An 18,802-nucleotide genomic window follows, 5' to 3' on the forward strand; every position below is an offset into this window, starting at 1 on the left:
CAAGCCAAGTCTCTAGCCTCTAGCCAAGCCAAGCCAAGTCTCTAGCCTCTAGCCTCTAGCCAAGCCAAGTCTCTAGCCTCTAGCTAAGCCAAGCCAAGTCTCTAGCCTCTAGCCAAGCCAAGCCAAGTCTCTAGCCTCTAGCCTCTAGTCCTCTAGCCAAGCCAAGTCTCTAGCCTCTAGCCTCTAGCCTCTAGCCAAGCCAAGCCAAGTCTCTAGCCTCTAGCCTCTAGCCTCTAACTTCTAGCCAGGACAACCCAAGTCTCTAGCCTCTAGCCAGACCAAGCGAACTCTCTATCCCCTAGCCTCATGCCAAGCCAAGTCTCTAGCCTCTAGCCTCTTGTCAAGCCAAGTCTCTAGCCTCTAGCCTCTAGCCTCTGGCCTCTGGCCTCTAGCCAAGCCAAGCTAAGGTCTCTAGCCTCTAGCCTCTATCCTCTAGCCAAGCCAAGTCTCTAGCCTCTATCCAAGCCAAGCCAAGTCTCTAGCCTCTAGCTAAGCCAAGCCAAGTCTCTAGCCTCTAGCTTCCAGCCAAGCCAAGCCAAGCCAAGTCTCTGGCCTCCAGCTTCTAGCCAAGCCAAGCCTCTGGCCTCTAGCCTCTAGCTAAGTCAAGCCAAGTCTCCAGTCTCCTCTAGCCTGTAGCCTCTAGCCAAGCCAAGCTAAGGCTCTAGCCTCTAGCCTCTATCCAAGCCAAGCCACGTCTCTAGCCTCTAGCCAAGCCAAGCCAAGTCTCTAGCCTCTAGCTCTAGCCAAGCCAAGCCAAGTCTCTAGCCTCTAGCCTCTAGCCAAGCCAAGTCAAGTCTCTAGCCTGTAGCTTCTAGTCTCTAGCCAAGCCAAGCCAAGCCTTCAGCCTCTAGCCTCTAACAAGCCAAGCCAAGTCTCTAGCCTCTAGCCAAGCCAAGTCAAGTCTCTAGCCTCTAGCCAAGCCAAGCCAAGTCTCTAGCCTCTAGCCAAGCCAAGCCAAGTGTCTAGCCTCTAGCCTCTACCCTCTAGCCAAGCCAAGTCTCTAGCCTCTAGCCTCCAGCCTCTGGCCTCTGGCCACTAGTCAAGATATGTCTGTAGCCTCTGGTCTCTGGCCTCTGGCCAGGCCAAGCCAAGTCTCTAGCCTCTAGCCTCTCGCCTCCAGACAAGCCAAGCCTCTAGCCTCTGGCCTCTAGCCAATCCAAGCGATCTCTCTAGCCTCTAACAAGCCAAGCCAAGTGTCTATCTTCTAGCCTCTCGCCTCTAGCCTCTAGCTTATAGCCAAGCCAAGGCTATAGCCTCTAACCAAGCCAAGGGAAGTCTGCAGCCTCTAGCCAGGCCAAGCCAAGCCTCTGGCCTCTTGTTTCCGGCCTCTGGCCTCTGGCCTGTAGCCAAGCCAAGCCAAGCCAAGCTCTAGCCTCTAGCCAAGCCAAGCCAAGCCAAGCCAAGTCTCTAGCCTCTATCCAAGCCAAGCCAAGCCAAGCTAAGCCAAGTCTCTAGCTTCTAGCCAAGCTAAGTCTCTGACCTCTAGCCAAGCCAAGTCTCTAGCCTCTAACCAAGCCAAGCCAAGTCTCTATCCTCTAGCCTCTAGGATCTAGCCAAGCCAAGCCAAGTCTCTAGCCTTTATCCTCTAGCCTCTAGCCCAGCCAAGCGAAGTCTGTACTCTCTAGCCAAGCCAAGTCTCTAGCCTCTAGCCAAGCCAAGCTGAGTCTCTAGCCTCTAGTCTCTCGCCAAGCCAAGCCAAGTCACTAGCCTCTAGCCATGCCAAACCAAGTTTCTAGTCTCTAGTCTCTAGTCTGTAGTTTCTACTCTCTTTCTCTAGTCCCTAGCCAAACCAAGCCAAGTCTCTAGTCTCTGGTCTGTAGTTTCTACTCTCTGTCTCTAGTCTCTAGCCAAGCCAAGCCAAGTCTCTAGCCTCTGGCCTCTAGCCAAGCCAAGCCACGCTTCTAGGCTCTAGCCTCAAGCTTCAAGCCTGAAGATTCCAACATCGTCCTGCCTGCCTGCCAAGCCTCATCCTTGCCTAGTCCTGGGGTCCGAGCCAGAGGCAAGACCCAGGTACTAGGTCCTTGTCCAATCTCTGGCTCGGAGTCCAAGCCCAGGCTCCTAGCTTTCTTGTTCAGTCCAGTTCCAGGATTCTGGTTTTGCTGTCCATGTCCTTGCCATCTCCCTGTATCCTAGTCCTGTCCCTAGTACTTCAGTGTTTGTGTCTTGCACTTGGATCCGTTCCCAGCCACCGCCTTATGACAATCCCCTCCCATACCTGATGGCGTCACACCTCTCTGCAGAGGTTGGACTGCACAGCTGCTGTCTCACCAGGACAAGCTTCTGACTCACCAGGTGTACCAGCATATCCCTTGGTGTATTCTCGGTCCTCCTTTAGCACTGTGGCAAGCCCCAGGTCCGATATCCGCACATGTCCTGCATAGAGTAGGGGGAAAGGGGAGAAGGAGTGAGACACAGCTGGGGAGAGGGCAGACAGACAGGCAGAAGCAAGCTGAGAGGCCATGATGTGAATGAAATGAATCTTCTGTTGTAGCAAGAGCGGTGTGAGTCTACAGGGGTGGTGGAGAAAACATTAGGGTCATTCATATTGTCCCATCACACACTCCCAGGGTCAGACACAGAGTGAAGCTCCCTCTGGACTGTCTCATCACACAACTCCCAGGGTCAGACACAGAGTGAAACTCCCTCCACACTGTCCCATCACACACTCCCAAAGTCAGATACAGCGTGAAGCTCTCTCCTCACTGCCTCATCACACACCCCCCGGGTCAGACACAGAGTAAATCTCCCTCCATTGTATTATAACATTCTTCACTGGGACATAGCCCATGGATTACACTGCAACCCTGGCCCTCAACATTTCCCACTCCTCATCCACGTCCCACCCGCCTTTCAGCCTGTCAGGATGCTGATGAAGACCAGTGAAGAACCTGATCCACGCCGCATGTCACAAGTCGTGACCCCTGCCTGCCATACCTCCATCGTCGAGGAGCACATTCTCAGGTTTGAGGTCCCGATAGATGATTCGGTGCTGGTGGAGATGTTCCAGGCCACAGATAATCTGTGCAGTGTAGAACTGTGCGCGGGACTCCCCAAAGCCAGGATTCTTCTCATCCATATTGTAGATGTGGAACCTGGGGAGCAGGAATGAGGGGGCGTACATGAGTGAGATGGATTGGCTGGTTGAATGGTGTTGCAATAACAACCTTGCACTCAACATCAGTAAGACCAGAGAATTGATTGTGGGCGAGGAAGAGGACGTCAAAGGAACACACGCCATTCCTCATCGATGGATCAGCAGTGGAAAGGACAAATAGTTCAAGTTTCTGTGTGTCAACTTCTCTTAAGTTCTCTGGACGTAGGCCAATATATTGATGCAATCTCAAAGAAAGCAGGACAGCAGGTATCTTTCATTAGGAGTTTGAGGAAATTTGGTACGTTACCAAAGGCTCTAGCAAACTTCTACAGATGTATCATGGAGAGCATTCTGACTGGTAACATCACTGTCTGGTGCGGAGGGGCCACTGCTCAGGATCAGAATAATCTGCAGAGCATTGTAAACGCAGCCAGCTCCATCATGGGCAGGAGCCTCTCCACCATTAAAGACATCTTCAAAAGGAGATGCCTCACAAAGGTAGCGTCCATCATGGAGGACCCTAACCATTTGGGACAAGCCAGCTTCTCATTGCTACCATCGGGGGGAAGCACGGGAGCCTGAAGACACATATTCAATGTTTTCGTAACAGCTTCTTCCTCTCTGCCGTCAGATTTCTGAACATCAATGAAGCCATGAACACTACTTCACTATTTTGAGCTGTTTTAGCACTGTTTATTTTTTCCATCTATCTGTCTAAATATTTATTTATTATACTGTATATTCTTATTGTAATTTAAAATGATTTTTATGTACCACACTGCATTACAGCTGCAAAACAACAATGTTGATGACGCACGCCAGTGAAAATAAACCTGATTGTGACTCAGCAAGAGATGATTGGGGAGGGTGCTCAGATTTGTCCCAAGTAATGTCCCACTCCCACTCACACAGTCTCCTCCTAAAGGTTCAAAGTAAATTCATTACCAAAATACATACAGAATATGCTACCATAAGGTTGTGGTACCTTTATTATTTAGAAAATTTATAAGTTATATTTATCAAAACATAATTAATCACAGGGTATTTCACAATTATATTAACATAGATTTCAAAATTATATAAGCATAATTTCAAAAATATATGAACATAATTCAGAATTATATTAGCATTATATAAAAGAAAATCCACCTGTGCAGCAACAAAGGCTATGTGCATGGGGGCATTTCAGTTACTGTGCAGCCGCACACCTGCACTGCTGAGAGGGAACAATGACTCTGATATTCAGTTCCTCTACTTTCTCAGAAGTTTGCATAAATTTGGCATGTGACCAGAAACTCCAACAAACTCCTACAGATGCCCAATGGAGAGAATCCTAACTGGTTACATCATGGCCTGGTATGGAAACACCCAAGTTCAGGAACAGAAAAGGCTACAGAAAGTGGTAGATGCAGCCCGGTCTAACACAGACAAAGCCCTTCCCACCATTGAGTATATTTGCATGCAGCACTGTGACGACAAACCAAGTTATCAGAAGATTGATGCTGATGAGAGAGTTAAGAGAGACAATGGAGAAACATTCAAAATGCTAATAAGAGAGAAGAGAGAGATTAATGAGAAAGAAACACACTTCAGAATATTGACAGACCGGTTGCTTTGAACCTGAACTGTTTGAAGTTTGATGGACAGGCGATACCCCAGCAGGGGGATAAAAAGAACAGGTTCGCTAAGGCATGACACACACCACAAGATCATGAGATAACGAGACCCTGGAAGAGCGGTGTGCTCCCACAAGTTGGTGGCAGTTTGGAGGTCTGGTCGCGGGAACTGACCATAGATGCACAGGGTGAAAAGGTACAATCGGTGGGAACCTAGTGTGTGTGTGTCCGCCCTTGCCTGAGTGCCAGGTTCACCGCAGAAGAACGGTCGTATCCGGAATGGAGGGGTCACAGTCGGTGACCACAGAAGACATAAAAGGGTGCGCCCGAAAGCTAACTGCTAAGAACATCAAAGGTCTGTTTGAATCAAAATTTGCATTCTGTCTCTCTCTCCAACGGCACAACAGCGATTACTGCGAACTGTACTCAGCTGAACTGAACTCTGAGTCACTTGAGACTGATCATTTTACCCCTAGACTGTGATAGAGCTTGGTTGATTCCTACTACCCTAGTTCTGTGTACATGTGTGTATTATCATTGTCAACCTGTTGCATTTACATCCTTACGATTAGAGTACTGTGTTACTTATTTCTTTAATAAAACTTTATTAGTTTCTGTTAAACCAGACTCCAACTAAGTGGTCCATTTCTGCTGGTTTGGCAACCCAGTTATGGGGTATGTAAGAAGCACTATCACAGGAAAGAAGCATCAAGGACCCCCAACCATTCAGGTCTTACTCTCTTCTCACTACTAATCAGCCAGGTGGTACAGTATCTCAGGTCCCACACCTCCAACAATTACCCGATAACAATCCAGCACCAGTGTGAATAACTTCACTCACCACAACTCTGATCTGATTGTTCAGCCTACAGACTCACAGTCCAGGTCTCTACAGCTCATCCTCTTAGTATTATTTTTTACGTGCACATTGGTTATTGATCTTTTTTATGCATTGTATTTCTTTTATTTTCCTGAAAGTGCCTGCAAGAAAATGAATCTTCAGGTAACATGTATGCATTTTGGTAATAAATTTACTTTGAACTATTGTTACCAGCACCATCTTGCTGTGTGGTGACAGGAGCTGTGCAGACCAAGCATTATCCCAAGGCCAGTAAGGCCCCACTTACAGCTTTCCCTGACAGACACTCCTCTGTGTTAGGAGCTGTTACTGTCCCTTCACTGTCACTGGGTCTGTATGCTGGAACATTTGCCCCAGAAAGATTGTGGTAATTCAGTGAGGTGGTTCACCTCAAGGGCAGAACATTCCCAGATCCCAGGATGACTTCAGATGAAGAGCATTAGTGGAAGTGAAGGACTTATTTGGGCTGGGCAGTAGCATAGCACTCTGCAGAGTGGACGATCGGGGGATCGGGGTTGAATTCCCACTGCTGTGCTTTAGGCGTGGGTTTCATAGAACAGTCCAGCACAGGAGCAGGACATTCAGCCCACAATGTTGTGACAAATCAGCTGAAAAGCAAATCAAAAACACACAAACATTAATCCCTCCTACCTACACCAGGTCCATAACCTTCCATCTTCCTCACATCCATATGCCCAACCAAGCATCTCTTAAAAGCTACTAATGTATTTGCCTCTACCACCACACCAGGCATCCACCACTCTCTGAGTAAAAAACTTAGCCCTCACATCCCCCTCTCACCTCATAAAGACATAATGGATTGGAATTAATAAGTTGTGGGCATGCTGCATGGGCACTGGGAACATGATTCGTGCCCAGTACACCTTTGGCTATTGACACCAACCACACATTTCACGGTCTGTTCCGATCTACACGTGACAAATATCTAATCAGTGTCTTGATCCCTTATTGCAAACTAATGAATCCTGGCTGACCTTCTGAATCCTGATCGACTGGGTAGGACTGGACTGACACAAGATGGTAGACAGTGGAATCTGGAGCAACACACAGCATGCTAGAGGAACTCAGCAGGTCAGGCAACCTCAGTGGAGAGCAAGGAAGGGTCTCGACCAAAACCATTGCCTGTCCAACTTCATCCACAGATGCTGCCTGGCCCACTGAGTTTTTCCAGCATCTTAATTGTGGCTCTGGGAAGATGGACTTTGGTTGCAGAGGAGACCAGGGACCTGGAGCTACTCCCGCAGAGCGCATTCCGGGGTGGTTTAGTGGAGACGTTAGGAGTCAGGGAGGGTGGGACGGAGTGGAGGAGGGGCGACTGTTTCCCAGTGCAGGAGGGTGGGTGCCCAGAGGACACGGAGCCAAGGGGGTCAACAGAAGAACCGGAGAGGAGAGGAGGGGAAGGTGTCTCTGCAGCGAGCTGTCGGGGTCAGGAATGCACTGTCGGGAAGCATGAGGGAGCGGATTCAACAGGGACTTAAGGAGGGAATGGGAGTGGGGGGACACTGGAAGGGGCAACATGTCAGGATGTGGGGAGTGGGGGAAGTGGCCGGTTCATTCACATGGCCGGTACAGGCTCAATGGGCTGAGCAGTCTCACGGCAGTCCAGCTGGCTCTAGGATTTTATAATCTGTCAGTCCTCTGAAACCATTACATTATGATCTTTGTTAATGCGACCAAGGGAACTGATGTGAATTAAAGCTGAAATGATATACCTCCCTGCTTAACGCTCCCGACTCTGTGCTGGCAAATCTGGCTCAGACTGCGTCAGAGTTAAATCTGGTACTAATCTCAATTGGAGGCCAATATTCAAACATCAACCTCCCTGAGCAAAACCACCCAGCTGGTCAGTTATCAGAAAGGCTGTACAGTTACTGTGAGATCACAGAGAGGCTGACCACAGTGTCCACCCAGTTGGTCCCAATTCTGTGTTTGACCCAGACCACTCCGAGCCCCACACCTCCAAGAACCTGACCAAGCGCTTCTCAAATGTACCTGCCTCAACCACATAACTCTGGCAGCTCGTCGCACATACGTGAAAAAGGTTCCCTTTTAAATATTTCCCCACTAACCCTAGACTTATGCACCCTACTTAGCAGAAACGTCTGTTACTCAACCTGCACGTTAATCTCAAAGTTCAAAGTACATTTATTACCAAAGTATGTATACATTAAACAACCTTGAGATTCGTCTCCTTACAGGCACCCATGAAACAAAGAAAGGCAATAGAACACATTTAAAAAAAGACAGTCAAATATCCAATGTGCTGAGAGAGAAAACCTTTAGGAAATCCTGCACCAGGACTGCCAAGTCTCTTAGAGAGCCATCCCATGAAGAGCAGAGGGCTGCTAATGGGATCATCTGATTTAGCAGTGAGATAAACACACAAGTGGAAGCAAAGCTCATTCCACAAGCTCTTGCACAGGACGTCCAAGACCCCTGGGCAACAGCTGTTAAGTAACACAGTGTGGGGAAGTGTATGGTCATGAACTTTGGTAGAAAGAGTAAAGGCGTAAACCAAGAGCAAATTCAGAAATCAGTGGTGCAAAGGGACTTGGGAGTCCTCATGCAGGTTAATTTGAGGTTGAGTTGGTGGTGAGGGTGGCAAGTGCAGTGCTAGCATACATTTCCAGGGGAATAAAATAATGTCCTTTTAGAATAGAGATGAAGAGGAACTTCTTTAGCCAGAGGGTGGTGAATCTGTGGAATTCATTGCCACAGACAGTTATGAAGAGCAAGTCATGTGTGGAGGTTGATAGGTCCTTGATTCGTCACGGTGACAAAGGTTACGGGGGGAAAGAGGAAGAATGACGTCGAGAGGGATAATGAATCAGCCATGATGGAATGATTCAATCATTGATTGAAAGTAGGCTCGATGGGCCAAATGGCCTCATTCTGCTCGTTTATCTTATGATCTTAACTCATCCAATCAAAGGCAGTGGGGGTCTGAGAGGTGGAGGCAGTTGTTTTAAGCTCTCACAGATGATGGAGATGAGGGTGAAGGGTTAGTTGGGTAAAGATTACGGGACAACCACTGAACTATAGAAAAGGCTATCCCTGGGCCCGACTCGTGTCCAGCTGCTGGTGGACACTTCCTCCTCACCTAAGATCTCCGCCATTCATTAGAGTCATCACCAGACACAGCTCGTACTTGGTCTGAAAGGCGTAGGCGAGCGAGACAATGAACCGATTGTGAACCTTGGCCAGGATCTGCTTTTCCAAGATGGTAGCCTATGGGCAGGGGAGGAGACAAATACAAATATCAGTGAGGGTCGCAGCAACATCGTTTGTGTTCAACCTGTGCTCACTCTGTGTCTGACCCCGGGAGTGTGTGTGATGGGACAGTGTAGAGGGAAGTTTCACTCTGTGTCTGACCCCGGGAGTGTGTGATGGAACAGTGTAGAGGGAGCTTCACTCTGTGTCTGACCCTGAGAGGGTGTGATGGGACAGTGTGGAGGGAGATTCACTCTGTGTCTGACCCCGGGAGTGTGTGATGGGACAGTGTGGAGGGAGTGCTCACTCTATGACCCTGGGTGTGTGTGATAGGCTGGTGTGGAGGGAGCCACACTCTTTTTCTGACCCCAGGAGTGATGATTCTGATATGGGTCTCTATTGCCGACTGAGAGTAGGAAGGGGACAGGGAGAGGAGAGACGTGGTTGGGAGAAGGGGAAGAGAGAGGGGAGGGAACGGGAAGCACCAGAGGGGCATTCTGTAAAGATCAATAAACCAATTGCTTAGCATGAAATGACCTTCCCTAATGTCTCAGTGCTGAGTGTGTCTGCACTCATGCCTCCCTCGCTCCCCAGCACTCCTTCTCTACCACCTGTCCCACACCCCTCCCATGGCACTCCACCCTCACCATTTATATATATGTGTGTGTATACACCTCATTAATGCAAATATCTACAAGATTTACCTAATAAAGTGGTCACTGAGTTTAAATATACTTGTATGCATTTTAATTTCTGTTTCTTAATTTAATTTATTCTATTTCATGCATTGCTGTGTTGCTGTTGGTGACAATAGCCCTGATTCACAGAGTCATAAAGCATGTAAACAGGCCCTTCAACACAATCTAATCACAAAAGAGAAATGACTGACTACACTGGAAAAAATAGACATGTTTAATTGCACAACAGATAACTGGATTTTGTAGACTGAGCAAACTGAACAGTAATTTGAAGCAAATGAAAATAGCCAATGAGAAGCGAGTGCCAGTTTTGCTGAGTGCATTGGGTGGAAGAAAATACAATTTGCTTGGAAGTTTGACTGCTCCAACCAAACCAGCCAAAATGAACACAGCTGATATCCTGAAAGTAATGCAGGAACACTTTGAATCAAAACCATTGCTGATTGCAGAATACTTTAGGTTTCATAAGCGAAATCAAAAGGCAGTCCAATTCAGCATAAGCGGCTGAATTGAAGTGATTGTCTGAGCATTGTCAGTTCAATGGTGGATAATGGTGCACTGAGAGATTGTTTAGTTTATGAAATCTTACAAGAAAACATTAAAAAATGGCTCCCAGCTAAACACAACATACATTTAAAAGAGCAGTTGAAATTGCTGTATCAATGGAAGCAGCTGCCAGAGATGCAATTCAGTTTGAATGGCATTTCAAAGAAACTGAACTGAAGCCTGCAGATGTCCAACTGAGAACTTATAGTGGAGAAAAGATAACTCCAGTGGGAATGGAATTTGCAACAGTGAAATACAACGACCAACAGGCCACCTTGGGCTTGTATGTGGTAAAAACAGAAGGGGCAGCATTGTGGGTCATGAGTGGCTGACACAACCACAAGTTGATTGGAGATCTAGCCACCAATTGCGTGTCACATCCCCTGCAACAGAGTCAACTGAAAGCAAATTATGAAAGGTACTAGTCCCAAGAAGGATGGGTCTGTCAGGACCCGTGGTGATTTTAAAATCACCATCAACCCAGTACTGAAAGTAGATCAATACACTCTGGTAGGATAGAAATATCTTTGCAAACTTTTCTGGAGAAAACATTTCAGCAAAGTGGACTTAGATGAAACCTACCTACAGATGAAGATGGAAGAAGTGTTTCTCACCGTAAACACTCATAAGGAGTTTTATTGTTACAATAGGTTTATTTTTGGAGTAGGATTTGCACCTGCACTTTGTCAGAAAGCTATGGACTAGGTGCTGCAAAGCTGCCCAGGTACTCAGTGTTTACCTGGATGTCATCATTGTTACTGGTAAGAATGACAAGGAAGATCTCCAAAATCTCAAGACAGCTTTAAAAAGATTAGAATATTATGGGATCAGAGCATGATGCAACAAATGTGAATTCTTTAAACCAAGCATCACTTACAGTGGTCACATCATTGATGCACAAGAATTACGCAAGTGTGCTGAGAAAATTCAAGTACAAAGGTAGCAGTGGATACCCCAAGGCCGAAGGTGTGGTCCTTTTTAGGGTTTGTCAATGACTATAACAGGTTCCTGCCAAACCTGACTACTGTGCTCCACCTATTGAACTCATTGCTACAGCTTGTGAAGAAATGGCAATGGATAATTCTTTCAAAAAGATAAAGGAAATGGTGTCATCAGGCACTGTACTCACACATTATTATCAATATCGTCCAGTAAAGCTTGCTTGTGACATTAGAACGTCAGAAAGTTTTTGACAAGACCAGGCCATTCAGCCCAACAAAGTTTGCCAAATTCCTGTTCACATGGTGTGTTGAAATAACTATCAAGCTTCAATTTAGAAGTCTCTAAGGTACTAATTCCAAATACACAGGTAGCTTTTTCCATTTGTCCACAACCCGCTGTGTAAAGAAATGCTTCCTGAAGTTAGTCTGAAATCTTCCCTTAACCAATCTCCACCTCATGTCCTTGATGATGGATTAATTTTGAAGTAGCACTTTACTTCTTCCTTTGATGATTTTGAACACTTCCATCATCTCTCTTCTCATTCTACACTTACTTAAGCTAAAAAGATTTAATTCTTTCACTCTTTCTTCATAGCTCAAACTCTGCAGACCTGGAATGAGTCTAGTCACCCTTCACTGGGCTCTCTCCAGTGTCTTCACATCCCTCACAAAATATGGAGACAAAAATTGTACACAGAACTCAAGATGTGGCCTCAAGTGCATTACACAGCTTAAGGAGAATGTCTCTTGACTTGAACTCCACTGAGCGCATATTATATAGCCCAACGTTGTATTAGCCTTCCTAATCGCCTCATGCATTGTCAAGATGTTGATAGTGATGGGTCTACCAGGACACCCCAATCCTTCTCATGCACTGCACTTTCTAACGCAAAACCACCCAATTGTATATTTATATTTAATATTTCTACTTCCTATATGTAGTATTTTACATTTACTTCCATTAAATTTCATTTGCCATTTATCTACCCATACCTGGATTTTGTTTAGATCTAACTGTATTCATTCTGCTGCTTGAATGTTATCAACCTGTCCCCTTAATTTTGTGTCATCGGCAAACTTTACTAGTTTATTTGTTATGTGTTTATCCAAATCATTCATGTAAATTAAACACAGCAGCGGTCCCAAAACTGATCCCTGCAGAACCCCAGTTCTAACATCTTCTAGGTGTGAAAATGACCCTCTCACCATAATTCGTTGTTTTCTGTTTTTGAGCCAATTTGCACCATTCGCACACCTTACCCTGAATCTCTAACTCCTGCAATTTAATTATGAGCCTCTTTCAGAGTACTTTGTCAAAAGCCTTCTGAAAGTCCAAGTAAGTTATATTAATCATTCTATTGTTATCTTAAATTTGAGTTGTCTCTTCGTAGAACTCCAGCATATTAGTAAAACATGGTTTCCACTTTCTGAACCCATGCTGACTTTCTGCTAACATGCCTGTTCTTATCATCTGCTTTTCTATCTCATTCTTTAGTAATGTTTCCATTATCTTACCTATTATGCACGTTATGCTTACCAGGGTCAGTGCAATCACCCTTCTTATATACTGGGATTTCCAGTCCTTAGGGATTTCACCAGTCTTCAATGACTTTTGGAAGATACATGTTAGGGATTTGTATATATAATCACCAACCTCTTTAAGTACACTTGGATATATGTTGTCTGGCCCTGGAGATTTATTAACTTTCAGCCTTTTCAGCTGTAGCAGGACCTCACTTTCTAAGTCATTTAAACCAACCACATTTTGCTTTACACTTGCTGGCATATTGCTAACATCTGCACAGGTGAATATTTTAGCAATATATGAGTTAAGAGTATCCACTATGTCCTTCTCTGCATAACTTAACTCTCTATTATTATTACTAATACTTTTACCTTCCTCCTTGACTTTTCTTTTGCAACTAAAATATTGAAAAAATCTATTGGGGTCAATCTTAGCATTATCAGCAATATCCTTCTCAACCTGCCTTTTGGCAATCCGAATTTCGCTCTTGACTATAGCACTCATACCTTCATATGCCCTACAGTTAACATCATTAGTATATTTTCCGTATTCCTTATATAGGTGTCTTTTCTTCAATGGTTTGTTATATCTATCTTTATTCATCCATGTAGTTGATCTATTGTTTTTATGTTTCTCCAGACCTTGGGTATGAACATTTCTTGCACTGCAGGTATGACCTCTTTAAATCAACCCCACTGTTCCTCAATTGACTCAATGTTAAGCAGTTCCTTCCAGTTTACATTCTGAAGTCTTTGCTGTATCTGCACAAACTCTGCCTTTCTGAAATTCAATTGGTTTTTACTGATCTACTTTCCTAAAAAACTTCAAGACTAGCAATGTTATGATCACTTGTTCCTAAAGGCTCAACATAGCCATACCCTAAGTTCTATCCTGAATGTTACAGCATATCAAATCTAGACATCCCCCCTCCCCCCTTGTTGCTGTGCTAATATACTGAATCAAAAAAACAATCATTCAATAACTCAATGTACTCACTTTCCTGTAATCCATTAGTCACTGGGATCTCCCACTCAATATTTGGGAAATTGAAGTCTCCCATAACTATAACATTACCCTCAGAACTTGCTTTTCTAATATTCTGTTAGAGTTGCTCATTAAAATCACTATCAGCATTAGGGGATTTATAATGTACACCCAATGTTATTCACTTATCCTTGTAGCTTTCAATTCTCACCCAGATATCTTCACTAAATTTCGATTCACCTCCTATTATAAGCATGTTTAAATTCTCTCTTATCTACATGGCTACTGCTCATCTTTATGATCTTGCCTATCTTTCCTAAGTAAGGTATATCATTATTGACATCAATGGATCTGGGGTTGAGAGGGTAAACAGCTTTAAGTTCCTCGGCATCCACATCACCGAGGACCTCATGTGGTCTGTACACACCAGCTGTGTGGTGAAAAAGGCACAACAGCAGCTCTTTCACCTCAGACGGTGGAGGAAGTTTGGTGTGGGCCCCCAAATCCTAAGAACTTTCTACAATGGCACAATTGAGAGCATCCTGACTGGCTGCATCACTGTCTGGTATGGGAACTGTACCTCCCTCAATCACAGGACTCTGCAGAGAGTGGTGTGGACAGCCCAGTGCATCTGCAGTTGTTTAAACACCATGATTCAGGACATTTACAAAGACAGATGTGTAAAAAGGGCCCGTAGGATCATTGGAGACCCAAGTCACCCCAGTCACAAACTGTTCCAGCTGTGACCATCCGGGAAATGGTACCGCAGCATAAAAGCCAGGACCAACAGGCTCCGGGACAGCTTCTTCCACCAGGCCATCAGACTGATTAACTCATGCTAATCTGAGTGTTACATTGACTGTTCTATTTATTATAAATTACTATGATTGCACAATGCACATTTAGACAGAGAGGTAACGTAAAGATTTTTACTCCTCATGTATGTGAAGGATGTAAGAAATAAAGTCAATTCAATTCAATTTAATTCCTTTAAAACTATATTCAGCACCATTGCTTGAGGTCAGCCAGGATTCAGTTATTGCTATGATATCACACTTGTGTATAATTCCAGCTCATTTATTTTATTCGTAATACTTCTGGCTTTTATACAGGCCATCCTTGGGGCTGTCACTGATGTTTTTCATCCTATTCCGGCCCATTTTTATATTTTTGAAGCTTATAGTTGGTTTGCATTCTAATATGTTATTCTCCACTATGGTGTTTAAACAGTTAAGCCTGGCCTGTTCTACGTTCCTTGCCTTTTGGTAAAGGTGCAGTCATATCATATATTATGAGTGATGGAAATAGCCTTTGTATCACGTTCCCTTACCGCGCAGAGAAAAATTACGCAGATTATCAGAGAGACCTTGAGTCTGCTTTGGGAGGTAAAGCATTTCCAACCAGTACCTGGATGGGAGGGATTTTACCCTCATTACTGATCATCAACCACTGGTGTACATTTTCAACCCACGGAAGGATGTTCCACTAATGGCAGCAACACATGGGCTCGGGTTTAGGAGGACCCAGTTACAAGATTAAATTCAAGAGGACACCTAATCATGGAAATGCTGATGGATTGTTCCATTTGACCTTGGAAAAGGAAATACCTGAAAATTTACAAAAGCGGACTCTCCTCTTGACGTATTCTCTCTAATGCAAGTTGAATTAACTAACCAACTAGAGAGCAGGCTATTCTGGACTGGGTTTTGAGCAATGAGGAAGGGTTAATTAGCGATCTTGTCGTGAGAGGTCCCTTGGTTAAGAGTGACCATAATATGGTGGAATTCTTCATTAAGATGGAGAGTGACATAGTTAATTCAGAAACAAAGGTTCTGAACTTAAAGAGGGGTAACTTTGAAGGTATGAGACGTGAATTAGCTAAGATGAGGACTGGGAGAAATTCAGAGTTCAGCAGAGGAGGACAAAGGGCTTAATTAGGAAGGGGAAAAAAGATTATGAGAGAAAACTGGCAGGGAACATAAAAACGGACTGTAAAAGCTTTTATAGATATGTAAAAAGGAAAAGACTGGTAAAGACAAATGTAGGTCCCCTGCAGACAGAAACAGGTGAATTGATTATGGGGAGCAAGGACATGGCAGACCAATTGAATAATTACTTTGGTTCTGTCTTCACTAAGGAGGACATAAATAATCTTCCAGAAATAGTAAGGGACAGAGGGTCCAGTGAGATGGAGGAACTGAGCGAAATACATGTTAGTAGGGAAGTGGTGTTAGGTAAATTGAAGGGATTGAAGGCAGATAAGTCCCCAGGGCCAGATGGTCTGCATCCTAGAGTGCTTAAGGAAGTAGCCCAAGAAATAGTGGATGCATTAGTGATAATTTTTCAAAACTCGTTAGATTCTGGACTAGTTCCTGAGGATTGGAGGGTGGCTAATGTAACCCCACTTTTTAAAAAAGGAGGGAGAGAGAAACCGGGGAATTATAGACCGGTTAGCCTAACGTCGGTGGTGGGGAAACTGCTGGAGTCAGTTATCAAGGATGTGATAACAGCACATTTGGAAAGCGGTGAAATGATCGGACAAAGTCAGCACGGATTTGTGAAAGGAAAATCATGTCTGCCGAATCTCATAGAATTTTCTGAGGATGTAACTAGTAGAGTGGATAGGGGAGAACCAGTGGATGTGGTATATTTGGATTTTCAAAAGGCTTTTGACAAGGTCCCACACAGGAGATTAGTGTGCAAACTTAAAGCACACGGTATTGGGGGTAAGGTATTGGTGTGGGTGGAGAATTGGTTAGCAGACAGGAAGCAAAGAGTGGGAATAAACGGGACCTTTTCAGAATGGCAGGCGGTGACTAGTGGGGTACCGCAAGGCTCAGTGCTGGGACCCCAATTGTTTACAATATATATTAATGACTTGGATGAGGGAATTAAATGCAGCATCTCCAAGTTTGCGGATGACACGAAGCTGGGTGGCAGTGTTAGCAGTGAGGAGGATGCTAAGAGGATGCAGGGTGACTTGGATAGGTTGGGTGAGTGGGCAAATTCATGGCAGATGCAATTTAATGTGGATAAATGTGAAGTTATCCACTTTGGTGGCAAAAATAGGAAAACAGATTATTATCTGAATGGTGGCCGATTAGGAAAAGGGGAGGTGCAATGAGACCTGGGTGTCATTATACACCAGTCATTGAAAGTGGGCATGCAGGTACAGCAGGCGGTGAAAAAGGCGAATGGTATGCTGGCATTTATAGCGAGAGGATTCGAGTACAGGAGCAGGGAGGTACTACTGCAGTTGTACAAGGCCTTGGTGAGACCACACCTGGAGTATTGTGTGTAGTTTTGGTCCCCTAATCTGAGGAAAGACATCTTTGCCATAGAGGGAGTACAAAGAAGGTTCACCAGATTGATTCCTGAGATGGCAGGACTTTCATATGAAGAAAGACTGGATGAACTGGGCTTGTACTCGTTGGAATTTAGAAGATTGAGGGGGGATCTGATTGAAACGTATAAGATCCTAAAGAGATTGGACAGGCTAGATGCAGGAAGATTGTTTCCGATGTTGGGGAAGTCCAGAACGAGGGGTCACAGTTTGAGGATAGAGGGGAAGCCTTTTAGGACCGAGATTAGGAAAAACTTCTTCACACAGAGAGTGGTGAATCTGTGGAATTCTCTGCCACAGGAAACTGTTGAGGCCAGTTCATTAGCTATATTTAAGAGGGAGTTAGATATGGCCCTTGTGGCTACGGGCGTCAGGGGGTATGGAGGGAAGGCTGGGGCGGGGTTCTGAGTTGGATGATTAGCCATGATCATAATAAATGGCGGTGCAGGCTCGAAGGGCCGAATGGCCTACTCCTGCACCTATTTTCTATGTTTTCTATGTTTTCTATGAATGTCTCCCTATTACAGCAGAGATGATCCAAAGGGAAACCAGTAAAACACTCACACTGTCTCAGGTATACATGGCCACCCAAAATGGTTGGGATGTGCAGCAGAAATTACAGTTCCCCCAGTTTTACCATTGCTGGGATCAACTTGCCCCTGAGCAGCACCTTTCCATCCCCGGGAATGGCAGGCATCGCCCTGGCAGAAGGTGTGTGTGGATTTTGCTGGACCATTCATGGGCACAAATTTCTTGGTGGGTGCAGCGACAAAGAGGCCAGAAGTGTTCCCAATAGCCTCCACTGCAGCCTTGCAGAATGTTGATGTGTTGAGAAGCCTCTTCTCAAGGACTGATGTTAGGCTACGTCTACACTCGACCGGATAATTTTGAAAAAGCCAGTTTCGCATAAAAACAACAGGCGTCCAAACTAGGTGTTTTTAAAAATACCTCTGTCCACATTAAAACGGATATTTGGGTGAACCTCCTCCTACTGGGCATGTGTAGGACACATCTACAGAAAACAAGCGAAGAGGAAACGGTATACTTGGTGCACGATTGTCCAGTTACAGACTAGAAAAACTTAAAAGGAAATTGCCAAATGAAAGACTTGGTGCACATTTGTCCAGAAACATTTCCTACAGCCATAGTCTCTTCACCAATGAAAGGGATGACAGCTACAACTAAATGCAATAAGGCTTGCTATTCAGTAAAAGTGAAATTTGCTGTTACCTCATTTGTTTGCCTTTACTTTTGCCATGTCTTTGTGTATTATTTTGCTGTATTTAACATGTGCAATAAATTGAGTTACTGGGCAAAAGTGACAATTACATCTATTGAATGTTTGCACAAGCAATACATTAATAAAGCACCTTGTTAAATATATAAAATATGTCTGTATCAGTGTTATCTTGTATTTCCATACAATGTTACATTAGGCTGTTACACATCTATTGTCAGATATTGTTGTGGTGTTGGAGGTTGAGTTCAAGAAAACAATGGAATGCCACGCTGCCGCCACCATTTGTTCCGGCACGTCATGACAGCGGTTTTATAAATAGCCGGTTACCCACTACGCCGGATATTAGGCGTTTTCAGATTTATTCACTCTGGAGAGCGTTTCTGCAGAGCTCCGTTTTTGGGGGAGGAAAACGCCGTTTCGGTGTGGACAAAGGGTCAAAACGAGGAGAAAAAGCTTTGGTTACGGATTTATCCAGTCTAGCGTGGACGTTAGTCAGTGACAATGGACTACAGTTTGTTGTGGAACAGTTTCAGTCATTACTGAAAATGAATGAGAAAAGACACATTTCATCTGCACCATACCACCCACCTACAAATGGCTCAGTGGAAAGCTTTGTCCGGAGTCTGAAGAGCACAATGTGAGCTATGTCAGCAGAACATAGAACCAGAAGCTTGCCAATTTCCTCTTTGCATATCACAGTGCAGCACTCTCCACAACAAACAACT

At 44.8% G+C, this 18,802-nt stretch overlaps 1 protein-coding gene across 1 annotated transcript in view; it reads right to left on the minus strand.

Moving 5' to 3' along the window:
• LOC134346243 (rhodopsin kinase GRK1-like) overlaps window positions 1–18,802 on the minus strand; it is a 102,150-nt gene that overhangs the window by 66,773 nt on the left and 16,575 nt on the right. Inside the window, exons 2-4 of the mRNA XM_063047567.1 lie at window positions 8,691–8,818; window positions 2,935–3,092; window positions 2,290–2,373 (exon numbers count right to left, since the gene is read on the minus strand). Coding sequence (XP_062903637.1) covers window positions 2,290–2,373; window positions 2,935–3,092; window positions 8,691–8,818 — 370 coding nt within the window. The remainder of the gene's footprint in view (window positions 1–2,289; window positions 2,374–2,934; window positions 3,093–8,690; window positions 8,819–18,802) is intronic.

This window comes from Mobula hypostoma, chromosome 5 (assembly GCF_963921235.1).
Source record: "Mobula hypostoma chromosome 5, sMobHyp1.1, whole genome shotgun sequence".
In the NCBI taxonomy this organism is placed as follows: domain Eukaryota; kingdom Metazoa; phylum Chordata; class Chondrichthyes; order Myliobatiformes; family Myliobatidae; genus Mobula; species Mobula hypostoma.